This window comes from Salmo salar, chromosome ssa03 (genome assembly GCF_905237065.1).
Source record: "Salmo salar chromosome ssa03, Ssal_v3.1, whole genome shotgun sequence".
NCBI lineage: Eukaryota > Metazoa > Chordata > Actinopteri > Salmoniformes > Salmonidae > Salmo > Salmo salar.
In genome coordinates, this window is record NC_059444.1 from 50479364 (window position 1) to 50492638 (window position 13275).

General features: G+C 43.6%; 1 protein-coding gene across 6 annotated transcripts in view; it reads left to right on the forward strand.

Annotated features, from left to right (window-relative positions):
* ap2a1 (adaptor related protein complex 2 subunit alpha 1) overlaps nt 1-13275 on the forward strand; it is a 55845-nt gene that overhangs the window by 25530 nt on the left and 17040 nt on the right. For all 6 annotated transcript variants that reach the window (XM_014192245.2, XM_014192246.2, XM_014192247.2 and 3 more), the window contains exons 7-8: nt 9394-9562; nt 9698-9835. In XM_014192245.2, coding sequence (XP_014047720.1) covers nt 9394-9562; nt 9698-9835 — 307 coding nt within the window. The remainder of the gene's footprint in view (nt 1-9393; nt 9563-9697; nt 9836-13275) is intronic.

Sequence of the window (13275 nt, forward strand, 5' to 3'; positions counted from 1 at the left end):
TAACACATGTAGGCGATAAATAAGCCATAGAGGTGAAATAATTACAATTTAGGATTAACACTGGAGTGATAGATGTGCAGATGATGATTTGCAAGTAGAGATACTGGGGTGCAAAAGAGCAACAACAAAAAATAACATGGGGATGAGGTAGTTGGGTGTGCTATTTACAGATGGGCTGTGTACAGGTACAGTGATCGGTAAGCTGCTCTGACAGCTGATGCTTAAAGTTGGAGAGGGAGATATGTCTCCAGCTTCAGTGATTTTTGCAATCGGTTCCAGTCATTGGCAGCAGAGAACTGGAAAGAAAGGTAGCCAAAGAGGTGTTGGCTTTGGGGATCACCAGTGAGATACACCTGCTGGAGTTGCGTTCTACGGGTAGGTGTTGCTATGGTGACCAGTGAGCTAAGATAAGGCGGGGCTTTACCTAGCAAAGACCTATAGATGACCTGGAGCCAGTGGGTTTGGTGACGAATATGTAGCGAGGGCCAGCCAACGAGAGGATATAGGTCGCAGTGGTGGGTAGTATATGGGGCTTTGGTGACAAAACGGATGGCACTGTGATAGACTGCATCCAGTTTATTGGGTAGAGTGTTGGAGGCTATTTTGTAAATGACATCGCCGAAGTCAAGGATCGGTAGGATAGTCAGTTTAACGAGTGTGTTTGGCAGCATGAGTGAAGGAGGTTTTGTTGCGAAATAGGAAGCCAATTCTAGATTTAATTTTGGATTGGAGATGCTTAATGTGAGTCTGGAAGGAGAGTTTACAGTCTAACCAGACACCTAGGTATTTGTAGTTGTCCACATATTCTAAGTCAGAGCAGTCCAGAGCAGTGATGCTAGTCAGGCGGGCGGGTGCGGGCAGCAATCGGTTGAAGAGCATGCATTTAGTTTTACTAGCATTTAAGAGCAGTTGGAGGCCACGGAAGGAGTGTTGTATGGCATCGAATCTCGTTTGGAGGTTTGTTAACACAGTGTCCAAAGAAGGGCCAGATGTATACAGAATGATGTCGTCTGCGTGGAGGTGGATCAGAGAATCACCAGCAGCAAGAGCGACATCATTGATATATACAGAGAAAAGGGTCGGCCCGAGGATTGAACCCTGTGGCACCCCCCCATAGACTGCCAGAGGTCCGGACAACAGGGCCTCCGATTTGACACACTGAACTATATCTGAGAAGTAGTTGGTGAACCAGGCGAGGCAGTCATTTGAGAAGCCAAGGCTATTGAGTCTGCCGATAAGAATGCGGTGATTGACAGAGTCAAAAGCCTTGGCCAGGTCAATGAAGACGGCTGCACAGTGCTGTCTTTTATCGATGGCGGTTATGATATTGTTTAGGACCTTGAGCCTAGCTGAGGTGCACCCATGACCAGCTCGGAAACCAGATTGCATAGTGGGGAAGGTACGGTGGGATTCGAAATGGTCGGTGATCTGTTTGTTAACTTGGCTTTCGAAGATTTTCAAAAAGCAGGGCAGGATGGCTATAGGTTTATAACAGTTTGGGTCTAGAGTCTCCCCCCTTTGAATTGGGGGTTGAACCCGACAGCTTTCCAATCTTTGGGGATCTCAGATACTTTTAGAAAGAGACGGTCCAGATTGTCTAGTCCAGATTGTCTAGCCCAGCTGATTTGTAGGGATCCAGATTTTGCAGCTCTTTCAGAACATCAGCAGTCTGGATTTGGGTGAAGAAGTAGCCGGGGGGGGGGGCTTGGTAAACTTTCTGCGGGGGGTGCAGAGCTGTGGCCGGGGTAGGGGTGGCCAGGTGGAAAGCATGGCCAACCGTAGAAAAATGCTTATTGAAATGATCGATTATCGTAGATTTATCGGTGGTGACGGTGTTTACCAGCTGCAGTGCAGTGGGCAGCTGGGAGGAGGTGCTCTTGTTCTCCATGGACTTTACAGTGTCCCAAAACTTTTTGGAATTAGAGCTACAGGATGCAAATTTCTGTTTGAAAAAGCTTGCCTTAGCTTTCCTAACTGACTGTGTATATTGGCTCCTGACTTCACTGAAAACTTGCATATCGAGGTGGCTATTCGATGCTAATGCAGTACGCCACAGGATGTTTTTGTGCTGGTGAAGGGCAGTCAAGTCTGGGGTGAACCAAGCGCTATATCTGTTCTTAGTTCTATATTTTTTTTAATGGGGCATGCTTATTTAAAATGGTGAGGAAAGCACCAGGCATCCTCTACTGACGGGATGAGGTCAATATCTTTCCAGGATACCCAGGCCAGGTCGATTTAGAAAGTGTTTTAGGGAGCGTTTGACAGTGATGAGGGGTGGTTGTTTGACTGCGGACCCATTACGGACGCAGGCAATGAGGCAGTGATAGCTGAGATCCTGGTTGAAGACAGCAGAGGTGTATTTAGAGGGCAAGTTGGTCAGGATGATATCTATGAGGGTGCCCATGGTTACAGATTTAGAGTTGTACCTGGTAGGTTCCTTGATAATTCATGTGAGATTGAGGGCATCAAGCTTAGTTTGTAGGACGGCCGAGGTGTTAAGTGTATCCCAGTTTAGGTCACCTAACAGTATGAACTCTGAAGATAGATGGGGGGCAATCAATTCACATATGGTGTCCAGCGCACAGCTGAGGGGGGTCTATAACAAGCGGCAACGGTGAGAGACTTATTTCTGGAAAGGTGTTTTTTAAAGTAGAAGCTCAAATTGTTTGGGCACAGACCTGGATAGTATGACAGAACTCTGCAGGCTATCTCTGCAGTAGATTGCAACACCGCCCCCTTTGGCAGTTCTATCTTGTTGGAAAATTTTGTATTTGGGGATTGAAATTTCAGAATTTTTGGTGGCCTTCCTAAGCCAGGATTCAGACACGGCTAGGACATCAGGGTTGGCGGAGGGTGCTAAATCTGTGAATAAAACAAACTTAGGGAGGAGGCTTCTGCTATTAACATGCATGAAACCAAGGCTTTTACAGTTACAGAAGTCAACAAATGAGAGCACCTTGGGAATAGGTGTGGTGCTGGGGGCAACAGGGCCTTGGTTAACCTCAACATTACCAGAGGAACAGAGGAGGAGTAGGATAAGGGTACTGCTGAAGGCTATCAGAACTGGTTAGCTGATTCCTGACTCCAATTAGCTTTTGGAGAAGTCATTAGCCTAAGGGTTCACATACTTTTTCCAACCTAGACTGTGAATGTTTAAATGATGTATTTGATATAGACAAGCAAAATACAATACTTTGTATGTTATTAGTTTAAGCACATTATGTTTGTCTATTGTTGTAACTTAGATGAAGATCAGATCAAATTTGATGACCAATTTATGCAGAAATCCAAGTAATTTCAAAGGGTTCATATACTTTTTCTTGCCACTGTAGTTATTCACTCTGCAAGGCAATCAAACAAGCTAAACGTCAGTATAGAGACAAAGTGGAGTCGCAATTCAACGGCTCAGACACGAGACGTATGTGGCAGGGACTACAGACAGGGTCTACAGACAATCACGGACTACAAAAGAGAAACCAGCCACGTCACTGAGACCGACGTCTTGTTTCCGGACAAGCTAAACACGTTCTTCACATGCTTTGAGGATAACACAGTGCCACCAACGCGGCCCACTACCAAGGACTGTGGGCTCTCCTTCTCCGTGGCCGACATGAGTAAAACATGTAAAAGTGTTAACCCTCGCAAGGCTGCTGGCCCAGATGGCATTCAAAGCCGCGTCCTCAGAGCTTGCGCAGACTAGCTGGCTGGTGTGTTTACAGGCATATTCAATCTCTCCCTATCCCAGTCTGCTGTCCCCACATGCCTCAAGATGGCCACCATTGTTCCTGTACCCAAGAAGGTAAAGGTAACTGTGCTTAATGACTATTGCCCCATAGCACTCACCTCTGTCATCATGAAGTGCTTTGAGACTAGTCAAGGATCATATCAACTCTACCTTACTGCCACCCTAGACCCTCTTCAATTTGCTTACCGCCCCAATAGATCCAGAGACAATGCAATCGCCATCACTCTGTACACTGCCTTATCCCATCTGGACAAAAGAAATACCTATGTAAGAATGCTGTTCATTGAGTATAGCTCAGCATTCAACACCATAGTACCCTCCAAGCTCATCATTAAGCTCGAGGCCCTGGGTCTGAACCCCGCCCTGTGCAACTGGGTCTTGGACTTCCTGACGGGCCACCCCCGGGTGGTGAAGGTAGGAAACAACACCTCCACTTCGCTGATCCTCACAACACAGGGGCCCCACGAGGGTGCGTGCTCAGCCCCCTCCTGTACTCCTTGTTCACCCATGACTGTGTGGCCAAACACGCCTCCAACTCAATCATCAAGTTTGCAGACGACAACAGTAGTAAGCTTGATCACCAACGATGACGAGACAGCCTACAGGGAGGAGGTGAGGGCTCTGGGAGTGTGGTGCCTGGAAAACAACCTCTCAATCAACGTCAACAATACAAAGGAGATGATTGTGGACTTCAGGAAACAGCCGAGGGTGCACCCCCCTATCTACATCGACGGGACGGCAGTGGAGAAGGTGGAAAACTTCAAATTCCTTGGTGTACACATCACTGACAAACTGAAATGGACCACCCACACAGACAGTGTGGTGAAGAAGGCACAACAGAGCCTCTTCAACCTCAGGAGGCTAAAGAAATGTGTCTTGTCTCCTAAAACCCTCACAAACTTTTACAGATGCACAATTGAAAGCATCCTGTCAGGCTGTATCACCGCCCACAAACGTAAGGCTCTCCAGAAGGTGGTTCGGTCTGCCCAATGCATTTCCGGGGCAAACTACCCACACTCCAGGACACCTACAGCACCCAATGTCACAGGAAGGCCAAAAAAGATCATCAAGGGCAAGAACCACCCGAGCCACTGCCTGTTCACCCCACTATCATCCAGAAGGCGAGGTAAGTACAGGTGCATCAAAGCCGGGACCAAAAGACTGAAAAACAGCTTATATCTCAAGGCCATCACACTGTTAAACAGCCATCACTAGTGCATTAGAGGCTGCTGCCTATAGGCATAGACTATAAATCACTTTTAAGAATGGAACACTAGTCACTTTAATAATGTTTACATATCTGGCATTACTCATCTCATATGTACAGTTGAAGTCGGACGTTTACATACACTTAGGTTGGGGTCATTAAAACTCATTTTTCAACCACTCCACCAATTTCTTGTTAACCTGTTGGGGCTAGGGGGCAGTATTTGCACGGCCGGATAAAAAACGTACCCGATTTAAACTGGTTACTGTTCTTCGCCCAGAGACTGGAGAGACGTCATTCCACTTTCTGGCGCCTTCTGAGAGCCAATGGAAGCCTTAGAAAATGTCACGTTACAGCAGAGATGCTGTATTTTTGATAGAGATGCCCTAGAAGTAGAACAAATTGTCAGACAGGGGACTTCCTGTATGGAATCTTCTCAGGTTTTGGCCTGCCATATGAGTTCTGTTATACTCACAGACACCATTCAAACAGTTTTAGAAACTTTAGGGTGTTTTCTATCCAAATCTACTAATTATATGCATATTCTCGTTTCTGGGCAAGAGTAGTAACCAGATTAAATCGGGTACGTTTTTTTATCCGGCCGTGCAAATACTGCCCCCTAGCCCCAACAGGTTAAGAAATTATAGTTTTGGAAAGTCAGTTAGGGCATCTACTTTGTGCATGACACAAGTAATTTTTCCAACAGTTGTTTACAGACAGATTATTTCACTTATAGTTCACTGTTTCACATTTCCAGTGGGTCAGAAGTTTACATACACTAAGTTGACTGTGCCTTTAAACAGCTTGGAAAATTCCAGAAAATTATGTCATGGCTTTAGAAGCTTCTTTTAGGCTAATTGACATCATTTGAGTCAATTGGAGGTGTACCTGTGGATGTATTTCAAGGCCTACATTCAATCTCAGTGCCTCTTTGCTTGACATCATGGGAAAATCAAAAGAAATCAGCCAAGACCTCAGAAAGAAAATTGTAGACCTCCACAAGTCTTCATCCTTGGGAGCAATTTCCAAATGACTGAAGGTACCACGTTCATCTGTACAAACAATAGTACGCAAGTATAAACACCATGGGACCATGCAGCCGTCATACCGCTCGGGAAGGAGACGCGTTCTGTCTCCTGGAGATGAACGTACTTTGGTGCGAAAAGTGCAAATCAATCCCAGAACAACAGCAAAGGACCTTGTGGAGATGCTTGAGGAAACGGGTACAAAAGTATCTATATCCACAGTAAAACGAGTTCTGTATTGACATAACCTGAAAGACCGCTCAGCAAGGAAGAAGCCACTGCTCCAAAACCGCCATAAAAAAGCCAGATCGTACTCTTTGGAGAAATATCCTCTGGTCTGATGAAACAAAAATAGAACTGTTTGGCTATAATGACCATCGTTATGTTTGGAGGATAAAGGGGGAGGCTTGCAAGCCGAAGAACACCATCCCAACCGTGAAGCGCGTGGGTGGCAGCATCATGTTGTGGGGGTGCTTTGCTGCAGGAGGGACTGGTGCACTTCACAAAATAGATGGCTTCATGAGGCAGGAAAATGATGTGGATATATTGAAGCAACATCTCAAGACATCAGTCAGGAAGTTAAAGCTTGGATACAAATGGGTCTTCCTAATGGACAATGACCACAAGCATACTTCCAAAGTTGTGAAAAATGGCTTAAGGACAACAAAGTCAAGCTATTGGAGTGGCCATCACATTGTGGGCAGAACTGAAAAAGTGTGTGCGAGCAAGGATGCCAACAAACCTGACTCAGTTACACCAGCTCTGTCAGGAGGAATGGGCCAAAATTCACCCAACTTATTGTGGGAAGCTTGTGGAAGGCTACCTGAAACTTTGACCCAAGTTACCGTAAATTCCGGACTATAAGCTGCAACTTTTTTCCCAGGCTTTGAACCTCGCGGCTTAAACAATGACGCGGCTAATATATGGATTTTTCCCGCTTTCAATTTTTTTTTTCCAGAAAAACACATTCTGTGACGTGCTCAGTTTTTGGGCGGCATGAAGCTTTCATTAGACCAATGAAATTGCCAAACTGGTTAAGGTCAAACAACTTTTTTGTTTACTGTTTAGGTTAAATCGAGCGCTCTCAAACTTCCCATCATTCTGATTATGGTAGTCATTTTGTCACCCTCATCATGGCAAAGACACGGCGAAATGCATATGATGCAGCTTTCAAGTTGAAGGCGATTGATCTGGCTGTTGGAAAAGGAAATAGAGCTGCTGCACGGGAGCTTGGTCTTAATGAGTCGATGATAAGACGTTGGAAACAGCAGCGTGAGGAATTGACTCAGTGCAAAAAGACAACTAAAGCTTACTGCAAATGTTTTATTTTTTGTTACAAGCCGTGTTTCGTTAAAGCCTATTTATTTTTGTTACAAGCCGTGTTTCGTTAAAGCCTGTGTAAAGTTAATTTGTTTCAATGTACCGGTAGGCACCTGCGGCTTATAGACATGTGCGGCTTATTTATGTTTAAAATAAAAAATCAAAAAATATTCAGTGGGTGCGGCTTATAGACATGTGCGGCTTATTTATGTTTAAAATAAAAAAAATTAAAATATTCAGTGGGTGCGGCTTATATTCAGGTGCGCTTAATAGTCCGGAAATTACGGTAAACAATTTAAAGGCAATGCTACGAAATACTAATTGAGTGTATGTAAACTTCTGACCCACTGGGAATGTGATGAAAGAAATAAAAGCTGAAGTAAATCATTCTCTCCACTATTATTCTGTCATTTCACATTCTTAAAATGAAGTGGTGATCCTAACTGACCTAAAACAAGGAATTTTTACTAGGATTAAATGTCAGGAATTGTGAAAAACTGAGTTTAAATGTGTTTGACTAAGGTGTATGCAAACTTCCGACTTCAACTGTATATACTGTATTCTATACTATTCGACTGTATCCTAGTTCGTTCCACTGTGACATTGCTCGTCAATGTGTATATAGTCTTAATTCATTCCTACTTAGATTTGTGTGTATTGGGTATATGTTGTGTAATTTGTTTGATATTACTGCACTGTCTGAGCTAGAAGCACAAGCATTTCGCTCCACCTGCAATAACATCTGCTAATCACGTGTATGTGACCAATACATTTTGATTTGAATACAAAAACGTTATGTTTGGGGCAAATCCAACATTACCGAGTACCGTTCTTCATATTTTCAAGCATGGTGGGGGCTGCATCATGTTATGGGTGTGCTTGTCATTGGCAAGGACTCTGAGTTTTTTGGGGGATAAAAATAAATGGAATAGAGCTAAGCACAGGCAAAATCCTATAGGAAAACCTGGTTCAGTTTTCCAACAGACGCTGAGAGACAAATTCACCTTTCAGCAGGATAATAACCTAAACACAAGGCCAAATATACACTGGAGTTGCTTACGAAGACGACATTGAATGTTCCTGAGTTGCCTAGTTACAGTTTTGCCTTAAATCGGCTTGAAAATGTATGGCAAGTCTTGAAAATTGCTGTCTAGCGATGATCAACAACCAAGTTGACAGAGCTTGAAGAATTTAAAAACAATAATGTGTAAATATTGTACAATCCAGGTGTGCAAAGCTCTTAGAGACTTAGCCAGAAAGACTAACAGATGCAATCAATGCCAAAGGTGATTCTAACATGTTTTGAATGCTTTATTGAATACTGTTTTTCATGGGGTATTGTGTGTAGATGGGTGAGAGAGAAATATATTTTATACATTTTCAGCCTGTAACACAACGTAACTTTTTACACACACACACACACACACACACACACACACACACACACACACACACACACACACACACACACACACACACACACACACACACACACAAACTATATTCTTCTTTCTACTCTTTCCCTCTCTCTCTGTGTCTCTCTCTCTGTCTCTATTTCTCTCTTTCTCATCCTAAACCTAAAGAATGGCAATTGGACTGTTTTCTCTGCTACCGCATGGCAAGCGGTACCGGAGTCTAGGACCAAAAGGCTCCTCAACAACTTCTACCCCAAAGCCATTAGACTGCTGAACAATTCATTAAAAATCGGCACCGGACAATTTACATTGACCCCCCCCCCGTACACTGCTGCTACTCGCTGTTTGTTTGTTACCTATGCATAGTCACTTTGCCCCTACCTACATGTACAGATTATCTCAACTAGCCTTTACCCCTGCAACCTGACTCAGTACCGTGCCCCCTGTATATAGCCTCGTTATTCTTATTGTGTTACTTTTTATTATTACTTTTTATTTTAGCCTTCTTGGTAAATACTTTCTTCTTCTTGAACTGCGCTGTTGGTTAAGGGCTTGTAAGTAAGCATTTCACGGTAAAGTCTACACTTGTATTCGGCGCATATGGCAAATAAAGTTTGATTTGATTATGGTGTGGTGTGGCTTACTCTTAATTCCTCCCTCCTCCTACTTCCCCCTCTCCAGTGAGCCCAACCTGCTGGTGCGTGCCTGTAACCAGCTGGGTCAGTTCCTGCAGCACAGAGAGACCAACCTGCGCTACCTGGCTCTGGAGAGCATGTGTACCCTGGCCAGCTCTGAGTTCTCCCATGAGGCTGTCAAGACCCACATCGAGACCGTCATCAACGCACTCAAGGTCTGTCTCTGTCAAACACACGTTACACGCACACTCTGTTCAGACGAGACACTACTTTAAAAAAAATTAACACTTTGTTTTAAGTACTTTGCTGGTGTTTGTAACACATTTTATACCTTATCGTTTTCTCTCCAGACTGAAAGGGATGTGAGTGTTCGCCAGAGGGCTGCTGACCTGCTCTACGCCATGTGTGACCGTAGCAACGCCAAACAGATCGTTGCCGAGATGCTCAGCTACCTGGAGACAGCCGACTACTCCATCAGAGAGGAGATGGTACGCGTCTGCTTGTGTGTCTATTGTATGTTTTCCCCCTCTGAGTGCCTCTGGGTTTATGCCTGCATGTGTCTTTGCGCTTATGTGTCTGTGTTAGAGTGTGTAACCCAGCGGTCCCAAAGCAGGGTCGCCTGATGTGAAACTGGTGTCGTGGGAGAATTTCTAAAATCCTAAATTCAAAAAAGATATATACATATATAATATCGTCTTTGTCTCAAAATCATTATAATGTGGTTAACCTTAATCTAAATAAAAATTATTAGAATCTAAAAGATCAAATTAAACTAGAGAGCGCCCTTAGATCATGGGAAAAGGCCGCACTTGCTCGTTGCACTTCAATCATTCCCACCGTGAATGGCTGGGCACGCTACGCTATGAAACCCCCCACTATTGCAGAGACTGACATACAGTTGAAGTCGGAAGTTTACATACACCTTAGCCAAATACATTTAAACTCAGTTTTTCACAATTCCTGACATTTAATCCTAGTAAAAATTCCCTGTTTTAGGTCAGTTAGGATCACCGCTTTATTTTAAGAATGTGAAAGGTCAGAATAATAGTGGAGAGAATTATTTATTTCAGCTTTTATTTCTTTCATCACATTCCCAGTGGGTCAGAAGTTTACATACACTCAATTAGTATTTGATAGCATCGTCTTTAAATTGTTTAACTTGGGTCAAACTTTTCGGGTAGCCTTCCATAAGCTTCCCACAATAAGTTGGGTGAATTTTGGCCCATTCCTCCTGACAGAGCTGGTGTAACTGAGTCAGGTTTGTAGGCCTCCTTGCTCGCACACACTTTTTCAGTTCTGCTCACAAATTTTCTATAGGATTGAGGTCAGGAATTTGTGATGGCCACTCCAATAGCTTGACTTTGTGGTCCTTAAGCCATTTTGCCACAACTTTGGAAGTATGCTTGGGGTCATTGTGCATTTGGAAGACCCGTTTGCGACCAAGCTTTAACTTCCTGACTGATGTCTTGAGATGTTGCTTCAATATATCCATATAATTTTCCTCCCTCATGAAGCCATCTATTTTGTGAAGTGCACCATCCCCTCCTGCAGCAAAGCACCCCCACAACATGATGCTGCCACCCACGTGCTTCACGGTTGGGATGGTGTTCTTCGACTTGCAAGCCTCCCCCTTTTTCCTCCAAATATAACAATGGTCATTATAGCCAAACAGTTCTATTTTTGTTTCATCAGACCAGAGGACATTTTTCCAAAAAGTATGATTTTTGTCCCCGTGTTGCAAATCGTAGTCTGACTTTTTTATGGCGGTTTTGGAGCAGTGGCTTCTTCCTTGCTGAGCGGTCTTTCAGGTTATGTCCATATAGGACTCGTTTTACTGTGGATATAGATACTTTTGTACCTGTTTCCTCCAGCATCTTCACAAGGTCCTTTGCTGTTGTTCTGGGATTGATTTGCACTTTTCGCACCAAAGTACGTTAATCTCTAGGAGACAGAACGCGTCTCCTTCCTGAGCGGTATGACGGCTGCGTGGTCCCATGGTGTTTATACTTGCGTACTATTGTTTGTACAGATGAACGTGGTACCTTGAGGCGTTTGGAAATTGCTCCCAAGGATGAACCAGACTTGTGGTTGTCTACAATTTTTTTCTGAGGTCTTGGCTGATTTCTTTTGATTTTCCTATTATGTCAAGCAAAGAGGCACTGAGATTGAAGGTAGGTCTTGAAATACATCCACAGGTACAACTCCAATTGATTCAAATGATGTCAATTAGTCTAACAGAAGCTTCTAAAGCCATGACATAATTTTCTGGAATTTTCCAAGCTGTTTAAAAGCACAGTCAACTTAGTGTATGTAAACTTCTGACCCACTGGAATTGTGATACAGTGAATTATAAGTGAAATAATCTGTCTCTAAACAATTGTTGGAAAAATGACTTGTATCATGCACAAAGTAGATGTCCTAACCGACTTTCCAAAACGATAGTTTGTTAACAAGAAATGTGTGGAGTGGTTGAAAAACGAGTTTTAATGACTCCAACCTAAGTGTATGTAAACTTCCGACTTCAATTGTACCGTCCGCAATTGATATAGTAAAAATAGTGTATGGGGAGGCACAGAAACTCACATCAATACCTTTGTCAGATAACAATGTTAAATTAAGAATTTATGCTATTGCTAGCAATCAAGAGGAAACTCTGACTGAACAACTCAAAGCTTATGCTTTCCAAATGGACTTTAGCTGTGAGGGCCGAGATGCCCATGCATTGCCTTTTGTTCGCTATACATGTCGTGGGATGCTATTCACAAGGACATATTTTTCTGTCTCAATTCCCAAGCATGAAACAGCATAGGGGATGTTCAGTGTGCTGCGTGGCTATTTTGACCAAAAACAGATTCCCTATGGGATCGAATGGTGAGCTTTTGCACAGTGGGGGCTTCATTTATCAGGAAACCAGGGGGCAGGCCTCTGCACTCTAGTTAGTAATGAGTCTCCCTCTGCCTTATGAACACATTGTATGGTACACTGAGCGCAAATGGCGGCAGGAGAGCTAAGCAGAGATCTCTGAGATATACTGTAGCAGGTAACTTTGATTGTGAACTACATCAAACCACATCCAATGCCTGCACTCCTGTTCACAAAACTATGTGGAAATATGAGATCAGTGCATGACAGTGTTCAATTTCACACCAAGTCTTGGTGGTTATCGAGGGAAAGAGTTGGAAAGATTTTTCGCATTGAGAGAGGAACTGCTGTCATTCACAATGGATGTAAAAGAAACAGACTCGGTTGACTTTCTGTGTAATGAAAATAAAATAACAGAAAACAGCATCAATAAGTGTCCCACACAAGTGATGACTGCTCACCTCCAACGCTTGGAAGAGCACTTTGGGATGCACCGACTGGGGAAAAATAGTTTTGAACGGTCAACCAACTCGGGAATTCGTGCCTCTTTCTAGAGCTCTGACTTTCTGAGCTAAAGATCACTGACGTCATGATCCGAGTTCCCAGTTGTCTTGAAAGCACCATAAAACTCATGGTAGACTACCCTTCGCCAGCTGATATCTGTGTGAAGCTGGATTGAGTGCTCTCGTCTGCATTAAAACCAAATATCGATCCAGGTTGGATGTGAAAGCAGAGATGAGGTGCGCACTGTCGACCACGCCCCTTGACTTTGAGAAGCTCCGACGCGACATGCAACACAGAGGGTGTTCTTTAATGGAAGCCAGCTTATGGGGATCCATAATAAATACAAATACAAACAAGCACACCCATCTCATTAGTGGTGGTGATATGAGATGCATTTTGTCAGACTAATTTGCAATTGACTGCTCTACATTAAAAGTATGTGATGGTGAGTTGAGAAGACAATCAAATACTGTTGGAATGTTTTTCAATTGACTGCCATAGCTCCAAATAAATAAATAAACTTGGCTGTTAATAAAACCTTTTAAAAATCACATGGGTGGGG